At 43.5% G+C, this 22,024-nt stretch overlaps 1 protein-coding gene across 5 annotated transcripts in view; it reads right to left on the bottom strand.

The window, feature by feature from the left end:
• Positions 1-22,024, bottom strand: part of SRSF11 (serine and arginine rich splicing factor 11) — a 1,393,100-nt gene that overhangs the window by 488,476 nt on the left and 882,600 nt on the right. For all 5 annotated transcript variants that reach the window (XM_044085832.1, XM_044085833.1, XM_044085835.1 and 2 more), the window contains 2 exons: positions 18,784-18,911; positions 18,570-18,651 (listed from right to left, as the gene is read on the bottom strand). In XM_044085832.1, coding sequence (XP_043941767.1) covers positions 18,570-18,651; positions 18,784-18,911 — 210 coding nt within the window. The remainder of the gene's footprint in view (positions 1-18,569; positions 18,652-18,783; positions 18,912-22,024) is intronic.

Here is a 22,024-nt window from a genome sequence, read left to right as displayed (position 1 = left end):
TGAATCACTCTTGGTAGCAGAGGAAACGGAGGGAAAGCATAGAGCAGACCGGGAGGCAAATCGTGGACTAGAGCGTCCCTGGGTGACTCCCCCTGTGGGGGGATCAGAGTGAAGTAGTTGCTGCACTTGGTATTGTGGGGATTGGCAAAAAGGTCGCAGCAAGGCTGACCCCACCTGTTGAAAATCTGTTCCGCAACTCGGGGGTTCAGGGACCACTCGTAAGGCATCAGAATAGATCTGCTTAGCCTGTCTGCTATCACACTGGCCTTCCCCGGAATGTGCGTTGCCACTAGGAACTGTTGGGAAGACACTGCCCAATGCCACACTCGCATGGCCTCTCTGCATAGGGGGTAAGACCTGGTTCCCCCTTGCTTGTTCAGGTACCACACCATGGACACGTTGTCCGAGTGAATCGCAATCGTTCCTAGGGGAAGAGAGCTCTGCAGTGCTTGCAACGCCAGTAACACCGCTCTCATCTCATGTGCAGATGTACCTCGTGATCCTGCCAGGTGCCTTGGACCGTCCTGCCGAGATAATGCCTCCCCCCCCCCCTATCTGGGAGGCGTCCGTGGTCTCCGTGGCAACCGGAGTCATAGGAATAAACGGATTCCCTTTGTTCAAGTTGGTGGAATGCAGCCACCAACAGAGGTCCTGTTTGCATCAATCGGTGAGTAGGATCAAATGGGACAGGGGAAGTTTCTGAAAGGACCACTGGGCAGAGAGGAGCCACTGCAGAAGCCTCATGTGTAATCTGGCTAGGGGCACTAACATAATGGTGGCTGCCATGGATTCCAGGAGCTGTAGGACCCATCTGGCCTGAACCTTCTTGAGGGGTAGCAACGCGCGAACCTGACCCTGCAACACCTCTATCCTTTCTTGAGGCAGGAACGCCCACATATGAACGGTGTCTAGCTCTGCGCCTATAAATGTGACACGCTGTAAGGGCAGCAACGCAGACTTTCCCCAGTTCAAGGTAATTCCTAGTTGATGACAAAGGGCAATGGTCTTTTCCCAGGCCTGAATGAGAAGATGCCTGGTGGAATAACCTCCGGTAACTATGCAAAGCACCCATCGATCCTGAGTGATACTTGTCCAGGCTTCTGGGTACAACGAAATGTGGCCCCCGACTGACTCCGGAATAGCACAGTCGGGCAATACATCAGGGACTATGATAGGAAGGCCCGCAAAATGAATCACGGTGTCCCGAATTGCGAGGGCCTCCTCTGCCCCTAGGGCGGCGTCTCCCAGAATAGCCACCCCCTCCTCTGCCTCTGGAGGGGGACTCACCTTTACCGGCAGGGAAAGACTTCTGTGACTTTTTGAACCACATTTTTCCTCCCCTCTGGAGTAAGGCCTAGATGGGAGGGAAAAATGGACCCCTACAGCAGACAGGGTCTTTCCCTCTTGCTCGCATCTGGTGAGGGTGTCTTTCACTTTGGTCCCAAAGAGTGAGGTCCCATCAAAGGGGGCATCAGTGAAGGAAAACTTGAAGGCCTCCGCGAAATGACACAGGCCCATCCAGGCTTGCCTCCTAAGAGCTACACCTAAGCTAGCTGCCCTGCTCGCCCCCTCAGCTGCATAAGATACGAGCCTCATGGACGAGTTGACAATCGAGCCAACAGTAGACAACTGGGCGTTAACCGTCTGTGTTAACGCTTCAGGTACGTTACCCATTACAGTATCTCCTAACTCTTTAAGGAGATCTCTCTGGAGCTGAGTAAAATGACAAAGATAGTTCAGAGACCGAATTGTGAAGGTCGCTGAAGAGAGGGTACGCTTCCCGTACGATCCATACTTCTGGACTCCTTGTTAGGAGGATGGACGGAGGAAGAAGACTCTGCTACTTCCTGCTGAGTGGCCGCTGCCACCACCATGGCATCCAAGAAACCCCTTTGGACAGGAACTCTTTCCCAAGGGGAGATGAAAGAAATTTATGAGGGTGTCTTGGTACAGGTTTCACCGAGTCAGGAGTCTCCCACGCCCTTCGACAGATCAAATCTAGGAGTTCATCGAAGGGTGGAGACACCCAGGAGGCGGAGGGTTGAGCCCCAAAGGCCTTGAGGAATACAGACTCCTCCTCAGAGGGGAGTTTGGATGACCAGCCGCCTCTCTGCCTCAAAATCTCCAGGATGTCGGAGGAAGAGAAGTCATCGGAGGACGACTTGGGGGACCCCTCTGACTCTTCGAGGTCGATATCAGAGGTGAGAGACTCATCCTGGGAGTCTATGTGCTTCCTCTTGCACAACTTCTTTCTTGGGGGTTCCTCAGGCACAGACTCTGAGGGGCCCTCAAAGTTGGGGACCACTCATGGGGGTATCCTCAAACCTTGGGGCTCCGCTGTCAACGGATAGGGGCACATCAGAGGCATTCGCCAGAGAGGAAGGGGATGGAATGACCGATCCGGGTGATGTCACTGAGGATCTGGCCAGTACGCTCCTCATGGCCTCGAAGGCGGGTCCCCCCGAATCCGAGGATCGATCAACCTCCGAGGCCAAGACCGGAGCCGAAGTTCCCAGAACCGAAGCGCCGAGAGGGAGGCTCGGAACAGACAAAAGTCCCGAAGTATCCCCCTCGGGCCTGACAGAGGAAACCTGGGTTCCGAAACCAGAGGACGGAGCCGACATGGTAGGAGCCGACATCAGCACCGCTAAAGCCTTAAGAGGTATCAGAGCCAGCAGAACATCACCCGGAGCAGAACACTCCAGCTCCGAAGACAAGGAGGTGCTCGGAGGAGGAAACATGGGTGCACTCATCGGGACTGGGTCGGAGCCGAAAATAATTTTGCCAAAACCGGCGACTGCAGGAGCCTCCGGACCACCCTATCCACATCCAAATCAGAGAGTCTGGAGAATTTGGAGAAGAGAGAAAGTGACTGTGATCTCCTATCTGGAGATCCTTGTCTGACACTAGGAGACCGGCTCCGAATGGGCTCTAACAGGATTGGAGCTGAGACTGATTCAAGAACCACAGCTACCTCCTGTGGCACCAAGGACAAGGGAGCAGAGGAGGTAGAACCCAATTTGGTAGTCTTCTCCGGTGGCTCCAATGAAACAGATGGAGCCGGAGATCTCTTCTTAGCCTTAGAAGTCTTGGCTTTAGTCTGTGAATCAGAGGAAGAGTCCAAGGACTCCTCAAAGGACGGCTTTAGAAAACCCTTCAGTATATGTTTATTTTTTCTTTCCTGTAGCACCCTTGGGCTGAATGCGTGACAAAAGCTACAGGACTCTTGTAAATGTATAGCCCCCAGGCAGTATACACAAATGGCATGTCCATCTGTTATGGACATCTTGTAGCTGCATTTAGAACACTTCTTAAACCCGGAGGGCTTGTGTTACTTTTGATCCTTTGACATATCAGCAAAACCACAGCACACAACACCACAGAAACAGGACCTTAGATCAACAACGGTTAAGGCGGGAAACTACCGCTAACAACCGCTGACAAGAATCTCTAAGTTAAATGATTCTGACACAACTAACGAGACACACACAGAAGCAAGGGACAAAATGCTTTCCTCAGACAAACTACACAACGGAGGGAGGACTAGGGTCCTCTAACTTAAACTGGCCTAGCCCATAGGAACAGAGGGATACCACAAAACAAATCACTCACACCACAAAAAAATATGTCAATAACAAGAGCAATCGGCTATTAAAATAGCTTTTGTGAGGAAAAAATACAATTTTCAGTGAGAAAAAGAAGTTTTAAAGCTACTTAGCCACAGCCAAGCGAGACCACATCCTAGCTACATGAGCAGCAAACGAGATATGGGATTATGGAGCGGTGCAACATGGGATACCAGATTAGCCCAGCCAATTAAGAGACTTCGTGCTAAAAAAATAAATTGGCCAAGTCGGAGCCGATGTTCGGCACCGTACCCGTGAGTAAGAATGTAGGCGAGATTGGACCACATAACATCACTATTTTCTGTGTTGAGTTGTCCTGAGACAAGCAAAGCTTGGGATATGGACTGGCTAGGAAAGGTGGGAAATGAGCAAACAAGATAGTATTTTTTTTTTGTTGAAACAGGCTAAACAATGCAATAATACAGTAAACAAACACAGAAAAGGCTAACACACTTGAGTGTTTAGTCCTAAACAGTAATGCAATTAAAACTCCACAAAATTAGCAATTTAAAACTTTTTAAATGAAGCAAGGCAAGTGCACAACTGAAAAACGATTTAAGAGGCAGTAATACAGCAGAATAAGTAGCTAGTCTACATATACAGAAAAGTCTTTATATACAGAAAAGCAGCTAAAACACACAAAATTCAGATGCAGTGCAACCTAGAGCACTTGAGTTGTAGCAATATTAAGGCAATTACGGTTATAACTGCTCTAAAATATACCCTACATTTCCAAAATGTTTGAGAAGCACAATCAGAACCCAAGGAGATTCAGGCAATTTTTTTTTTTTGAAAGGGAAAAGGGAGAAACAGAAGGCCATATCAAATGTTCTCTCTGTGTTAGATAGCATGGGCTAGTGACACTAGACTGGGAGGAGTGTCCCAGATCAGATTTACAGTAGGGGCGGGCAACTGCAAAGCCACCAAGTATAACAGCAAGACACCAACAGGGAGGACAATTCTAAAGCTACTATCCTACAGACAGTAAGCACTACAGAAAGCCACAAAATGAGTTTTTAAACAGATAAAGGAGCAATGAGACTCTGCAGAATGCTTTTAACTGCAAACAAATCAGTTACCAGTGCAGATTAGTTAATAGCAGTAAAATACACTAAAAAACTATGCAGCAGGCAATAAAAAGTGCTATATATAAATCGCTAGAAACAATAATCAGTATAAATAATCCAAAAATACAGGATACTTGTATATCTCAGCTCGGAGTTGTAGTCAACACCTCTCCTCCACTCCGCTCAGTTTGTATATAGACAGAAATCCTCTCAAAGTTAGGGCTTAAATACCAGAAGATACAACCTTAGACAACATTTAACAATCACTGTAGAATCAAACAAGCCCAGAGGCAAGAAATCTGAACCAGGACAATTAGGAAAGAGAAGTGTGTTGCGGGAGGGGAGAAGCATAACAAATGAAGATAACTTGGCCAGTTTTGAAAACAGTGAAATACACTTAGAAAGCCTGTCTGGGGAACCTAGCTAAAAGACAACAAAGGACAGACAGTGAACCACAGGAAATGGTAATTACACCTAACAGAGTACAAGAAAGCAGGAAGTCTCTGAACTCTCAAGTTGCGTGAATGGAAGGACAAGAACTTCACAACTAAGCTGCCTACATGATGCAATCTTGTATGGTCACACAAAGGATGCTGGGATATCAACAGGAAGACAAACCCAAATGATGTCAATTTGTTGCACTCCATGTGTGCAGACAGTGTTGTGGCACATTAGTAAGTTAAGTACTACAGTGGCATTAAAAATGTAGTAATTCAAGACATTAGAAAATAAGCCGCCCACTCCCATTTTTTTGCGTGGAGTTCTCTTTTACCATGGTCCGTTAAAGAACGGGTTGTTAACCACTCTTTCTTCCTGAAAGTGAAAGCAACAGCTGAAAGGCAGCATGGAAGCGTCCCAAGAATCTTGCGTAACTTCAGTCACAAGAAGCCTTTTACCAGCTGTAGATGTTAGTTTGTTCAGTTTACCTTTAATACCACCACCAGGAAAGGTCTGAAGAGTTCAGATTAACAGTTTCAGTAGGGACCTTAGTATTGTACAAATTGTATCAGATAAATAGTTTCTTCAATACACAAGATATCAAAAGCGTACATCCCATACAAAAACATGGCACAAATCACTGATTCACTGCACAGGGAAGGTCAGCCACTAGCATGTTTCCTGCAATAATGTTTAAGGTTATGGATGCTGGATCTGCTAGTCAGGCAGTTTGCAAGTCCATTATGGCCTTAGGTGCCGTGTATAATTTGTTAGCCTTATTCAGTGTTGGAAGCTGGACATCAAGATTCCTAAAAGCGAAGTCAGACATACAACTAGAAGGATTTAAGCAGTGTCATCTATGCATAGGAAAATGAGTCCACAGTCATAATAAGCGAGTTTTACAGATTTTGTAAAATTTAAATCTTCTGGTGGAGAGCAGAGGGTTATGAGGCATTTCAAAGGCAGTGAAGCCTGATCTTCACAACTTGAGCCCAAATTCTTGAAAAGTTAAGATCATCTTTTTTTGGCCAGAGTTCTAGATAGTCTGTGAAATTATGTCTGAAGAACATACAGACATAAATGGGAAGGAGCTCTATGACGTGGCCAGCTAAGTGGTAATACATGGTCTAATACAATACGCAGAATGGATGGATGGTTGTGATCAGGTCGGCATAGATACCAGTGCTGGTTGACACTCACAGAAAGCAAGTCAAAAACTAAAGTAAAGGGTATTTGAAGGTCCATACAAAATTGTTGCAGCACAGTCCTGTTCCCCTCACAGCCAAAAGCAGTGTACTCTACCAAGAGGTTGTATGCATCGCCCTGTACTGGGAAATATGGGTGCCTGCTTCCCCTTATATCCTCTACAACCAGAGCCCCCCCCCCCCCCCGCAAGTTTACTGAACCGAAGGTCACCATAGTGAGTCCGGATTTACCACACCACATCCAATGGGAGGCTAGTCTGACATGAAGTACTACAAATCTGAGGAAAATGCTTAGGTACAAAATAAGCATATCAGCTCAAGCATTAATTCAATTTTTGCAATTAACAATGAATATATCTACATCACCAAGCTTAGCTTTGATATGAATATAGATGATACTTAATCTCCTTTCATGACTAATAAAGTGCTTCCTGTTGTAAAAGCAGTTCAAACAAGCGGCCTCATTTTAATTACTACAGGATTTTTTTTTACTTCTCTTTTCTATTTTTATATATAAAAACTGCAAGAAGAAAGTACAGTTGTGTACACTTACCATAAATGTAGATGTTAAGAGTGTATTCACTGTTGCAATCATTACATTTGGGTAATCCTGCTGGCAGGCTGCCCTCAGTCGGTCTGAATTCCAAAGTCTTGGGCCCTGCGTTGGTTGCTGTTGCCTCTTCCCCGACGTCAGGGGTATAAAAACATGCAGCCAACGCCATTTTCTTCAGTTTTTCTTGCCCCAGATGTCAGGTGCCCCCTAAGAGGGTAGCCACATTTTATATATAAATAAAAATACATGCACCAATATAAACTTTACCTTCATCTACAAGCAAATACACCACATAGGTTGTATAAATCAGAGAAGGAAAGATAAGTTCCAGTAGAAAAAAGGGGGATGGCGGGGGTAACCTGGACTGCAACAGTGAATACACTCGAACATCTATATTTATGGTAAGTGTACACAACTGTACTATGTTCTTCATGTTTCACTGTTGCAGTCATTACATTTGGGTAGAGTCCCAAAGCTATGGTCGGGTGGCTGGAGTTAAACAGCATTAGGAGCGGCTATGAGGCCCCTGCAAAACTTCAGTGGCAAAGCCTGCCCTGGATTTAGAGTAAAGTGGCACATGATAATGCTTTGTAAAGGTGTGCACTGAACTCCAAGTAGCAGCTTCCAGAACGTCCTTGGTTGGTACTCCTCTGAGAAAGGCTGCTGAAGTGGCTGCAGCTCTGGTTGAATGTGGTCTAATGCCCTTAGGCACTGGCTTGCCATGCTGTGAGTAGCAGAAACGAATGCAGTGGCCTATCCAGTTTGAAATAGTCTGCTTGGAGATGGCCTTTCCTTGTGATCCTGCAGCATATGCCACTAGTAATTGTTCTGACTTCCTGAACGCTTTTGTTTTGTCCAAATAGAATATAAGCTGCCTGTGTACGTCCAAAGAAAGCAGAACCCCCCCCCCCCCCCTGTTCTGTGGATTTGGATAAAAGGTTGGCAAATGAATAGCTTGGTTAAGGGCCACACTGGACACCATCTTAGGCATAAATGGTTTGTCCTCAGAGAGACCCTGTCTGGATAAAAAATGATGAAAGGTTCCACAGCCATGACAGCCTGTAGCTCTGACACTCGTCCTGCAGAAGTTATTGCTAGGAGCAGGAATATTATCTCTTGAGAGGGTACTAGTTTTGATTTCTTTTCGTTGACTGTGTACCCTAGGCATGTTAACAGTTTTTTCACAAACGCCAGATGCTGTAGTAGAAAGTCCTTGTTCTCTGCTTGAATGAGGCAGTCGTCCAAGTAAGGCTATATATGTATTCCTCTGTCTGCAGAAAGCAATTACTGGTGCCAGGCACTTTGTGAAGACCCTGGGCGCAACAGATAAGCCAAAGGGCACTGCAGAGAATTGGTAATGATTTGAGCAAGCCTTGAATCTGAGGTATCTTCTACATGACTGACTGGGACATGCAGGTATACCTCTTAGGTCTAAAGTCACAAGCCAAGCCTTTCTGCCCAGCATGGGCAGAAGCTGCTGCAAGGTCAACATCTTGAATTTTGGTATATCCAGGAAAGTGTGTTTAGACAGGTCCAGTATTGGTCTCCATGCTTTGTCCTTTCTGGGTACCAAGAACAGTCTTGAGTAAAATCCTTGTCCCTGCTCTTGCTGTGGCACTTGCTGAATAGCCCCAATGTACATGAGGGATGAGACTTGTTTTTGAGCCCCTGCCCATTGATTTTTTTGGCAGGTCTGGCCAACCGTTTGCCCTTTGCAGGGTATGGAAGTGAAACTTGTAGCCTTGTGACACTGTCTAGAACCAATTTGTCCTGGGTTATAATATGCCAATTTTGAGAAATAAGTGCTATTTTTCCCTCTAAGGGTGCTGCCAGAAGATAGGTGCTTGGTGCAGGCAGGGGGAAGTCATTGGGACTGTTTCCTGTATGGTTGTGATTTGTCTTCTCCGCTTTTAGAGATAGAAGCACCCCATTGCTTAGACCTGTACGGACCTTGCGGCTGGGATCTGCCTCTGAGGTCTGTCTGACACTGGAAAGGACCAATTCTTCGTAGGCCAGTGTCTGCTAAACTTAGGTGGCTGTACTTGTAAAACATCTTTGACCGTTTTCATAGATTTAGCTTTGTCCTCCATTTTCTTTAACACCTCTTCTGTCTTAACACCAAACATCAAGCTGTAATGGTGCATCTAGTAATTTAGCTTTTGACATGATCAGGCAGATTTTGTTCCTTTAACCAAGCATGCCTCCTAATTACAGAACCAGTAACTGCGGCCCTGCAGGAGGCCTCCAGAGAATCAAAACCACATTGCAAAGTATGTTTTCCAACTTGTTCAGCTGCATGCAATAAATCCTGCATTTCTTTGTTTTCTGCACATTCAGAATTTACCAACATTTTCTGTTTAAGCAGTGTCATGACATACTGCTGATATTTGGGCATATGAAACTGGCAGTTTAAGGCCCTTACAGCCAAGGTAGCAGATGTGTAAATCTTTTTTCCCCATCTATCCAGTGCCCTTGAATCTGTCAGAGGGGGTAGGGTTTTTTGCAGTGGAAGCCTCAACCCCTTTGGGACCCTGAGAAATAGTTTCTGGGTCTGCAGCAGGGTTTTTAAAAAGGAATTTATGAGAGTCAGGAACCATGTAATATATCTGTCAGGCTTAACAGGAGCTGGAGGTAAGGAGTCAGGGGTCAGACTAGACTCTGAAAACACATCATCAACAATGTCTAAACACAGGTGGAATAGCTAGAGGCCTGTGTTGAGGTAGTAAAAGGAAGTCCCTGAGCCTCTTTTTAGATTCTGAAAAATCTTGGCTCTCCCAGTGGAAATGCTCCCTCATGGTATGCAAGGTTTCCCCAAAAGAGCAGTCCTCAGGAGGAGAGGCTGAAGGGATAGATTTCTTCAGCATCAGAATCCTCACAGAGGGGAAGTGAAAAATCCTGACCAGAAGAGGAATCAGAGGAGATGGAAACCTGATCTGAAGATTCATAGTCTGTCTCTTGCCTAGGCCTCTTATCAGGAGGGGGATGGGAACCCCTGATCAAGGCAATTAAAGTCTTCGGCCATTTTGAGAATTTGTTTTTTGGGCTTGGAGGCCTGCCCAAGTGGCTGGTGAACTTGTTTCTTTGCCTTTAAAGGTGCTTTAGTCTCTGCTTTTGAAGTTGAAGTCGGTTTAATGTATAATTGTTTAGGTCTGAATACACCCTCAAAAGCCGATGCCTGCTCAGCGGCTCCAGACCCATCTGAGGGAATAGTTTCAGAGGTTCCAATACCTTGAGTTTCCAGCGGACTGACCGACTCCACGTGGTAGTCAGTAGCGGCTTGCGACTCTAAAGTAGTGGGCGTCAGGGGCTGCGAAGGCACCTCACTGAGAACCGGCGACTGGCTTAGGAGAAGCTTCGTCGTTGGTTTTGGACCTCGGTTGCCTGTCTCTTTCCTTTTCTTTGCATTTTTTGTGAACTCCGGTAGTCGGATGGCTATCCGACAACATTGTATAAATTAAATTTGCGCCCAAAATAGCTTAATGCAAAATTGTACCGATGCTTAATAGTGCGTTGGTTAAATCTAGCACAAAACCGACAACTTGAAACATCGTGGTCAGGGCCTAGGCAAGGAATACAGTAAGAATGAAAGTCCTTATGAGGTATTTGCTTCCCACAAGAAATACAATTATTAACTTTTTCTGACATCGGTCTGGAGCAAGAAAAAAGTTTCCCCAATGGGGTACTTAGCTTTAAATGATGACTTTGGACATGAAACTCGAACACGAAAATATCAGGAGTCGGCCGACCGGCACTTGCAAACTGCTTCTGCTTCGGGCACCAAGTGGCAAGAAAGACTGAAGAAAATGGCGTCGGCTGCATGTTTTATACCCTTGACGTCAGGGAAGATGCGACAGCAACCGACGCAGGACCCAAGACTTTGGAATTCAGGCTGACTGAGGGCAACCTGCCAGCAGGATTACCCAAATGTAATGAATGCAACAGTGAAACACGAAGAACATCTCAAGTCAACCTAGAGTTATCATTCTGTGATAACTTAAACCTCTTGTAATGGAAGCCCATAGAATATATGCAAATCATTCCTTAAGGACATCAAGTATTTTAGCTACATGACTTCTGAATGTGCTTGACTCTCACTTTTTATGTCTTTATAGTTACATTCAGAAAGTACAGTTGTGTACACTTGCCATAAATGTAGATGTTAAGAGTGTATTCACTGTTGCAGTCATTACATTTGGGTAATCTGATGGCAGGTTGCCCTCAGTCGGCCTGAATAACAAAGTCTTGGGTCCTGCGTTGGTTGCTGTCTCCTCTTCCATGACGTCAGGGGTATTAAAACATGCAGCCTATGCCATTTTAATCAGTTTTTCTTGCCCCAGATGTCAGGTGCCCCCCAAATGGGGAGTAAAATTATATATATATGTATATATGCATGTAATTTAGAACACAAAACGTTTACCTCCAACTAAAAGCAAATACACCAAAAAGGCTTTTGAGCATAGTGAAGGAAAGAAGAGGTATAATAGAGAAGAAAGGGGGCTGGCGAGTGGGTAACCCGGACTGCAGCTGTGAATACACTCTAACATCTACATTTATGGTAAGTGTACACAACTGTACTATGTTCTTCATGTTTCACTGCTGCAGTCATTACATTTGGGTAGAATCCCAAAGCTATGGATGGGAGGATGGAATTATACAGCATTAGGAGCGGCTATAAGGCCCTGCAAGACAGCAGTGGCAAAGCCTGCCCCGGATTGGTAAATGGTAATGTTTTGTGAATGTATGAACTGAGCTCCAAGTAGCAGCTTCTAGAATGTCTCTGGTAGGAACCCCTCTGAGAAAAGCTGCAGAAGTAGATGCAGCCCTGGTGGAATGGGATCTGATCCCCTTGGGACAGGTTTACCATGGTGCATGTAGCAGAAACAAATACAATGGCTTATCCATTTTGAAACAGTCTGCTTTGAGATAGCCTTCCCCTCTGCCCCTGCAGCAAATGCCACTAGTAGTTGCTCATACTTTCTTAGAGATTTTGTCCTGTTTAAGTAGAACATTAGTTGTCTGTGTACATCCAATGAATGCAGAATACTCTCCCCCTTGTTTTGTGGATTTGGGAAAAAAGTTGGTAGATGAATGGTCTGGTTAAAAGCCACACTGAATACCACCTTAGGCATAAAAAAAGGATTGGTCCTGAGGGCCACCCTGTACGGATAAAAGATAATAAAAGGCTCCACTGCCATGAGAGCCTGTAGTTCTGAAATCCTTCTAGCTGAAGTGAATGCTAAAAGAAAGGCCTTCTTCCAAGAAAGAAATTTTATGTCTGCAGTAGCAGCTGGTTCAAAAGGAGGTAGGGTGAGTTTTTCCAGCACAAAATTGAGGTCCCATGCAGGAGTTGGTGCTCTCCTGGGAGGTCTCAATTTTTTGGCCCCTCTGAAGTACTGCTTTAGCAGGGGATGAGAAAAGAAAAGAGGTTCTGTGTAGTAATGAGCCGAGATGGTAGAGGCATGGATTTTTGTAGAAGAAAAAGATAGGCCCTTGTGAAGCATCCCAGTTAAATATTACAGAATCTGAAGAATATTGGGCATTGCTGTGTTTATTCCTTGTGCTTGGTTCCAGGCACAGAATCTCTTCCATTTATCAGCATAAGATTTTCTAGTACTAGGCCTTCTAGCCTCCAAAATGACATCCATCACAGGTTTACTGAGGGATGTGATTGGTGAAATTAGCTGATTAGCCATGCTGCAAGATTCAGAGTTTGGAGCAGAGTGTGCAGAATTTGATAGTTCTGCTGAGACAATAGATGAGGAGTCTGACGCAAGTACCACAGAGAAAGGTATGACATATTCCTTAGAAGTGGGTACCAGTGTTGGCGAGGCCAGTCTGGAGCAATCAGAATCATTTTTGTTTTTTCCTGTCTGACTTTTAGTAAAACCATGGAGAGCAGAGGCAGAGGGGGGAAAGGCATAGACTGATAGGTTTTTCCAGCTGAAGGCTAGAGCATCCACTTTCCAAGCTTTTTTTGTGATGAATTCTTGTGCATAATTTGTCTAACTGGTAGTTTTGAGGAGAGGCAAAAAGATATGGCTGGGCTCCCCCATTTTCGTGTCAACATGCTGAAGATTTGTGGATCCAGTTTCAATTCGTGTGTGTCCATAAGATTTCTGCTTAGGTAGTCTGCCAGAGTATTTTGCTTTCCTGGCAGGAACTGAGCTTGTAGATGTATTTGATAAGTCAAGGCTGTGTTCCACAAGGCCATGGCTAGTCTGCAAAAGGGGGTAGGAGTGGGTACCCCCCTGCTTGTTTATGTACCACATAACTGTGGTGTTGTCCATCTTATCAGAAGCTGTCCTGGATGACGGAAGTCCTTGAAGGCTGTCAGAGCATTCTGTACAGCTAGCATTTCTTTCTGGTTGATATGTAGGTGCATTTGATTTGGGCTCCATTCGCTCTGAATGCATCTCCCTGGCAGATGGGCCCCCCCAAGCATAGTCTGATGCGTCTGTAGTCAGGTTTGGGTGGCAGGGGGTAGAGTCCTTGTATTGGTGACAGGCCTCTGCCCACCAAAGGAACTCCTGTTGCAGGCAAGGAATGAGAGGAATCATGGTTTCCAGGCTGTGACAATGTTGACTCCATAAGCTTTTCAGGTACCATTGAAGTTTCCTCATATGCAGTCTTGCATACGGAATTAGTAGAATGCAGGATGCCATGAACCCCAAAGCCTGCAGAATTTGTCTTGCAGATAGCTGGGTTTTTGTGGCCACTTGTTTGACGTATGTTATCAATTGAACTGGTTTGTCTGGCGTGAGGTAAGCCATCTGGGCAGTTGTATTCAAGCTTGTATCCAGGAATGTAATTATTTGAGAGGGTACCAGTTGTGATTTCTTTTTGTTTATGGTGTACCCTAGGCATGTTAGGAGCCTTTTTACAAACGCCAGATGTAGAAGTGTCCTTGTCCTCTGCCTGAATTAGACAATTGTCCAGTTAAGGATAAATATGAATGTTTCTTTGTCTACAAAATGCAATCACTGGAGCCAGGCACTTTGTGAAGACCCTTGGGTGCAGTAGATAAGCCAAAGGGCCATGCACAGAACTGGTAATGCAAATAGCCTGCTTTGAAGCGGAGGTATCCTCTGCAAGATTCCCTGATTGGAATATGCAGGTAAGCCTCTTAAGTCTAGAGTTACCAACCAGGCATTCTTGCCTAGCATAGGCAGTAGTTGTTGTAGAGTCAGCATCTTGAATTCTGGAATGTCCAGGAAAGTATTTAGAATGGATAAGACCAGAATTGGATGTCATGATTTCTTTTTTCTGGGTACCAGGAAGTGTCTTGAATAAAAACCTTGTCCTTTTTCCTTTTCGGGTACTGGTTGAATAGCCCCCATATCCATGAGGGACATGACTTGTTTCTGGGCCTCTACCCACTGATTTGGAGGCAGATCTGGCCATCCGTTTGGAGTTGGCAACGTGTGGAAATGAAATCTGTACCCCTGGGATACTATATTTAAGACCCACTTGTCCTGGGTAATTAGATGACAATTTTCAGCATGAAGTGCTAGTTTTCCCCCCAAATGGGGCTGCCAAAAGATAAGTGCTTGGAAATGGCAGAGGGAAGTCATTGAGACTGTTTACTATAGGATGGTGCTTTGCTACTTCCTGATTTGGAGGTGGGGGCACCCCATTGTTTTGTCCTGTAAGATCCTTGCGACTGAAACCTGGAGCCCTTGGAGTATCTGGTTTTGACCTGAGCGGCTCTGTTGGGTACTGGAAAGGACCAGTTCTTAGTAGGCCAGTGTCTACTGAACCTGGGTGGCTGCACTTGCAAGAAATCTTTTACAGTTTGCATAGATTTAGCTTTGTCTTCCATCTTTTTCAAAACTTCTTCTGCCTTATTACCAAACAGACTGTCCTGCTGTAAAGGAGCATTCAGCAATTTAGCTTTAACATGATCAGGCAGATTTTGCTCCTCGAGTCAAGCATGCCTTCTTATCACAGATCCAGGTACGGCAGCCCTGCAAGAGGCCTCCAAGGAATCAAAACCACATTGCAAAGTATGCTTTCCAACTTGTTCAGCTGAATGCAGTAAATCCTATTTATTTTCCACACAATCAGAAATCAACATCATTTTCTGTTTCAGTAAGCCCCATGACATGCTGGTGATATTTAAGCATATGAAATTGACAGTTTAAAGCCCTGAATGCCAGGGTTGCAGATGTATAAACCTTCTTACCCCATCTATCCAGCGCCCTGGAGTCTTTATCAGAAGGGGTAGGATTTTTAGCAGTAGAAGCCTTAACACTCTTGGGACCCTGAGAAATTGTTTCAGGGTCAGCAGTAGGATTTTTGAAAAGAAACTCGTGGGAGTCAGGAACCCTATAATATCTGTCTGGCTTACTAGGAGCCAGAGGCAGGGAATCAGGAGCCATGCTGGATTCTGAGAAAACATCATCGTCTAAAACAGGAGTTATAGCCAAAGGCCTATGCTGAGGAAGAAGAAAATCCCTAAATCTCTTGGATTCTGAAAAATCCTGACTCTCCCAATGAAAATGTTCCCTTAAGGTATGCAAAGTCTCTCCAAAAGAAAAATCCTCAGGAGAAGAAGCAGAAGGGATGGATTCTTCGGCATCAGAGTCCTCATAAGGAGGAACAGAAAATTCCTGATCAGAAGAGGAATCAGAAGAAATGGAAACCTGATCTGAAGATTCATAATCAGTGCCTTGCCTAGATCTCTTAGCAGGAGGGGGTTGGGAACCCCTGATCAAGGTAATTAAATCCTCAGCCATTTTGATAATTTGTTTTTTAGGGCAGCCGCTGTGGTGCAGCAGTTAGTGTTGCCGACTCATAGCAAGAGGTTCTCTGGTTCGATTCTCGGCTAGGGTGCCTTCTGTATGGAGTCTGCATGTCCTCGCTGTGGTCGCGTTGGTTTCCTCCAGGTGCTCTGGTTTCCTCCCACATCCCTAAGACCTGGAGTAGGTGGACTGTATACTCTAAATTGGCCCTAGGTGTGTGTGCGCACATGTGTGTGCCTTCTGTGGAGGTTGGGTGCCGGGCTGGCAACTCGACACTGTAAAACTCCACTTCCAATCATGAGCGGACAGATTATCCGCTGTGGCAACCCCTAACCGGGAAAATCCGAAAGAAGAAGAGGCATAGGGGCCTGAGCACGTGGACATGCGTCAGTTTTTTAGACATAGAAGTTAGTTTTGGCCTTGTTTTTGATGATGGCGTCGGTTTAGTATACAAATCTTTAGGCCTGAAAACACCCTCAGAAGCCGGTGCCTGTTCAGCGGCTCCGGACCCATCCAAAGGAGAAACATCTGTGGGTTCAATACTTGGAGAATCTCGCGGCATACCGGACTCCGAATGGGTCACGGTAGAGGCCTGCGACTCAAAAGTAGCAGGCATCACGGGCTGCGAAAGCACCTCACTGAGTACCGAACTGGCGACTGGCTTAGGAGGAGCTTAGTCTTTTTGGATCTCGACGGTCTCTTTTTCTTTGCGTTTTTTGTGAATTCCAGTAGTCGGATTGCTAATGGATGACATTTCAAGATAGTTAAATCTCAAACCAAATTATTTAGTAGCAAAAATATACTGACGCTTAATAGTGCGTTGGTTAAATTAGCACAAAACCGACAGCAAGGCATGTTGTGGTTAGGGCCTAGGCAAGGAATACAGTACAAATGAAAATCCTTATGAGGTATTTGCTTCCCACAAGTAATACAATTAACTTTTACTGACATCGGTAAGGAGCAAGAAAAAGTTTCCCCAATGGGGTACTTAGCTTTAGTTTGAAGACTTCGGTTCTGAAACTCAAAAACAAAAATTTCAGGAGTCGGCTGACCGGCACTTGCGAACTGCTTCTGCTTCGGGCACCGCGCAGCAAGAAAGACGGATTAAAATGCTGTCGGCTGCATGTTTTATACCCCTGACAACCTGACGTCATGGAAGAGGAGACAGCAACAGACGCAGGACCCAAGACTTTGTTATTCAGGACGACTGAGGGCAACCTGCCAGCATATTACCCAAATGTAATGACTGCAACAATGAAACACGAAGATAATCAGTACAGCCAAACCCCACTAACTGTGGACAAGCATGTTTTGGCCTGTTTATTGGTGTTGTCAGCACAGCATAAATGGAGAGCTTGGCTAAATTTTAGAAACACTGGGTCTTTAAACCCAGCCGCTGCCCACAATGGTTAAGGTGCCTGCAAAATATTCCAACTAACATCAAAACCAAAAGGTCACAGAGACAAACCATTCAGTAAACACTGCAAGAAAAACTCAGACAAGCTAGAGTTTTCACTGTGCGATATCTTAAACCTCCTGCAATGGAGACCCATTAGATACATGCAAATGACCCCTTAAGGATATCAAGTGTTTCAGCTACATGGCTCCTTAATGTCCATGGACTTTTTCACTTTTTAAGGCTTTATGGTTACAAGCAATGTAGCTGAAACACTTGATGTCCTTAACTGCCTTTAAACACAACTATATCAGTAACTTAAAACCTATATACAATGAATTACTACTACATTGATCCTCCCAAAGACATAATTAAAACAAGGGTCAAGAGAATGTGAAGATGGAAAGAACATTCAGAGTGAAGGCAGATGTATAGAGTGTGAAGTGCACGAGATAAATAGAAAGTGGAAGTGCTTTAGGGAAATGAAGAAACAGGTGTACCAAGGCAGATGGTGTTTTGAGCATGAAAGAAAGGACAGGAATAACCAGGCTAAAAGACCTGAGGAGGAAGTGAAAAAATATGGTGAGCGGCAGTCTGGAATACAAGAAAAAAAAATGATAATTTACTTTACAATTAACTGAACAGGGTAATTCTATAAAGGATGGGTGGAGGGAAGCCATAAAGATTGAAATGACAGATGAAGTATGGTGGACATGGTAGGTATATGCTAAAGAAAGATATGAATGAAAACAGAATAGGGAACACACAAATGGGGAATATGAAGAGTGTCACATGGCAACATTAACAGAAATCTAGACCGGAGATGGATCAGAAGAGATGGTATATGTGACACCAAGTAAACTGTTCTAAAGGGGATAAATGAGTCCTAAATGCTGGAAATGCTAAAAAGATATTGGTGGCATTTCTGAAAAAGAATATGTGGAACAGAAGCTTAACTAGATTTACTAAGTGTGGGATGGGGAAAGAAAAGAGCTGTCTATGGTATTAGTGGCTTAAGTTAAAAGGAGAACAGCAAACAAAACGGTGACAAGACATAGCAGGAAGATGAAGCCAAATGATAGAAAATGTGTGGAACACTAAGCAATAGCAGGTAAGACAAAAAGAAGGAAAAGGAAAGACTGAAGGGGAAGTGACAGACATTTATAAGAAAAAAATGGAATGCTTGAAAACAAAAAGGAAATTGGGAGAATGATGTGCAGTCCTTTGCTCAGGGGGAAGGAAAATACAGTGAAGAAGGGGAAAAGGGGACAAAAAATGGGAAAAAAAAGGAAAAAGATAAAGACAATGGCTAAAAGCACAATCTAGGACTTAAGAGTTCAAGCTGTTATAATGAAGACATAACACTCAAGGACATGGAAATGCATGGAAAGAATGATACCACTCATTAAGTGTATGAATATAACAGCCTACAAACATAAGCTGTTGCAACACAGAGACTGCAAATGCTTGCATACGACAACATAGTTCAAGTAAATAAAACAATCTCACACTAAGTCAATCTTCAACTCAACAATCAATTTACCTATGCCTAGAACCAGAACGTGTCCTTCGTCTCCTTGACCTTGACCTCGTCCGTGACCGTCTACGTTTTTCATCCTTTTTATCTAGGGTATAAACAAATATGAACATTATGCACACCATCTAGAGCTTAACATACTACATAAATAAAGATGTCAACATAAGCTGAAGTGACGCTCTTCAAAGTTTTAAGATGACACATTGCTTTTATTACTTACCTGGCTCTATGGCAGCTGAGATTAAAGACTGTGCTTCTCTAACTCTTTTCATAGCCTCTTCAATATCTTTACTTGAGGAGTCTGACTTTATGCTTGGAGTAACAAGCCCTGCAGTTACATGGTTTAACCTGAAACAAGTTGGTATTAAAAACATTTAACACAAGAAAGGTACTAAAGGAACATTATTAAAGTAGCAAAAATATAACTTTGATAGTAGCATAAAAAAAAGACATTTCTGAAGAAATTCCAGGAAAATAACTTCAAGTAGTCTTGTACTTCAGTGGGTATGCTGTGCAGTGTGGATAAAAAAAAATGTTAGTGGGATAGACAGATTATTTCAGTTTACCAAATCTAATTGGGCAAAGCCTACCTTGGAGCCCCAGAAGGCATACAAGTATAAAGAAAAATGCAAACGTTTCAAAGAAAAAAGAAAACATGGTACACAAAATAACTTGCACACAGCGTTTTTATAAACAATCAGATTTACTAAAATACTTTACAAAAACCTTTAATTTTATTACATTTATAAGATTATTTTTATGTTGTGATATGTATGCATTTTACTTAAAATTAGTGCATCTCAGTGTTAACGGTCACATGATGAAGTTTTGATTATATTTTAATTGGTTCTGATGAAACCCCTAAATCGATGGTGTATAGGATGAAAGTGCTAAACCTTCATATATTGTAGAGTAAGTAATAAACACTTGGTTTTGTGACAGTGCACCACTGTATCTTTTTCCGGGCCTTCTTGCACTGGAAATACCAAACAGGACTGATTTTTGGATTCGAGTTTTGGTTCCTATTCTTGGTTATACTTTGGTTAATATCATGAGTAAGCTTATATTTCACAACATTCAAATGTCTATAAAAGGGGGATATACAACAATACACTGTGTTCCAAATACTCAAAATAAGCTGAATATGTTTGCATTGTACACAAATATATACATAGAAAACAACAATATGAAGTATAAACAAGAACATTTTTTAACTTTCAAATACTTCCACTTTAACAACTTCTTTTAACATTTACTTGAATAACATACCACTACTGGTTTAAAAACAAAACAAAAAAAAGCAAAGGAGACATTAAATGATGTACCCATAAAAAGTGCAAAGCACTATGTTTATGTGCACTAACATAAGAACACTTGAGCGTAGATTAAGATCTTTTAACTCATTACATCCGATGATGCCTCCAGGTGAATCTGCAGTTAACTCCTACTGACGCCTGTAGGCGTCGAGTATTGCTCGTTTGTATTTGCATCAATAATTCCAAAACCATGCTATGTACAAGGTTTTAAAGGACTTCATTTTAAAGCTTACACAATGGCAAACAACTGCATTATTATTTGACCTCTGCCTAGTGCAGGTAAATAGATACTGTTTTTATATTAAATTTATATAGTTATAATTTTCCACATTTTTCTAAATATCTCAACAGCCAAGTAACAAACTAGGTTTTCGTTGTGGATCACTATTGCAGTCAGGTCTGTAGTAAAGACTCCAAAGTTGCCTTCCCTCCAGCTAGTACAGCCATGTCTGTTCAGATGAGGTTTGGGGAATGACCTTCAGGACAGCAGAACCAAATCCAGCCCTTTCTCTGGATATGTCCAGTCTGCAGTGGTTTGAGAAGGTGTGAATCAAGGACTAGGTGGCTGCTTCTGGAATGCCCAAGGTAAACTAACCTCTTTGAGGAAGGTAGTATCCTCCTAGAATGGGACCAGATTTTTCTTGCAGGACTCTGCCATGAATTTTGTACCAAAACAGACGTAATGTACTACCCATTTTTATGAATTTTGTACCAAAACTGATGTAATGTACTACCCATTTTTAAAGCAGTGTGGTCCGTCACCATTAATACTGGTCTGATTTCCTGCAAAGGAGACAGATAGTTGGTCTGATGTTCTAAAGATTTCAGTTACAACTAGCTAACACCTCAACTGTCTATGTATATCTAGGAAGTATCCAAATAATGGCACAAATACATACAAAGATAACTCAGTCACCAGCTAAATATGCAGTACAGCAAGGAGGACTATAGGCCATAGACAAATAATGCTAAAATCAAGAACTGTGAATGCCAAGTAAGAACCAAAATCAGTTTAGCAAACAGTTAAAAAGTAAAGCGCTTTCGTCCACACCGTAACACGTGGACTTCATCAGAACTTGACACCCATCCACCAATACTCCATTTAAATAGATCCAATCATTAACCTAGGTAAAATTTTAAAGCTACAGCAATGAAAACTCAAACTCTAAAAATGACAATATCTTCAATAAGTATCTCCATAAGAAATTCAAACAAATCAATTCACAGTTTAGCTGCTCTTAAAGACAGGTGTTATAGAAATTACACCATTTAATACTGGTTTATAAGCAGCATCAAACTTCAATTGCCATAACAATTCAATATATTCAAGACATGATTCCCATGCACCTCCCCCTTAAGTTTTGTGGACCTACATCAATTATACCTTGTGGTGGAGGTGCTGCTGTAGCGTTGTCGCCTCACAGTAAGATGCTGTCCGGATCGATTCTCAGCTAGAGCATCTTCTGCGTGGAGACATGCGTGAATGGGCGTACCTTCGTTGAAGGTTGTGCGTCAGAGCTGGCAACTCGCCACGTAAAAATCTACTGCCAATCATTAGCGGACCGGAGTTCCGCTGTGGCAACCCCTAACCGGGAAAAGCCGAAAGAGAACAACAAATCTGTTAAAATTCTGATATCGCAATACAATGTTTGTAAAGTGCATTTTTTTCTCATTATGTCTACTTGTCACAGTTATGTTCTAGGAATACATGTTCCTTTCCTCTTCATTCTGGGGAGTAGGGAAGAAAACCAGGAGTTGAACTGTTTCGGTCTGGGCTTTTCTGTAACTTTTGCCCTAGACACTTCTGCCATAAAGAGTGTTATGGCATGCAGGGTCATCCTGCTGTATTTATGGAATCGCAAAAATGGCTCTTCATATGAGGATTTGAAGTTCAGAGACTGTCCTAGAAAAGTTGAGGGCAATCAGAAAGGGCAGTTTTCTAAGTCAAACATTTTAGAGGTACTGCTGCACCTAGTTCAAATAGTGACAGTCACTTTTCTTTTCCCAACACAAAATCCAGACCCTAAGCTGCAGACAGCTGGAGAATGCCCTTCAGGAGTTATCTGACTAGAAGCATGGATGACAGTGGAGAATCTTTAGGAAGGCAGAAAGAGCTGACAAGATGTACCTTCACAGTGCACAGAG

Source organism: Protopterus annectens, chromosome 10.part0 (genome assembly GCF_019279795.1).
Source record: "Protopterus annectens isolate FY-2018-M chromosome 10.part0, PAN1.0, whole genome shotgun sequence".
Classification (NCBI taxonomy): Eukaryota; Metazoa; Chordata; order Ceratodontiformes; family Protopteridae; genus Protopterus; species Protopterus annectens.
Note: the sequence above shows the minus strand (reverse complement) of the source record. Positions and strands in the feature narration are given on the sequence as shown.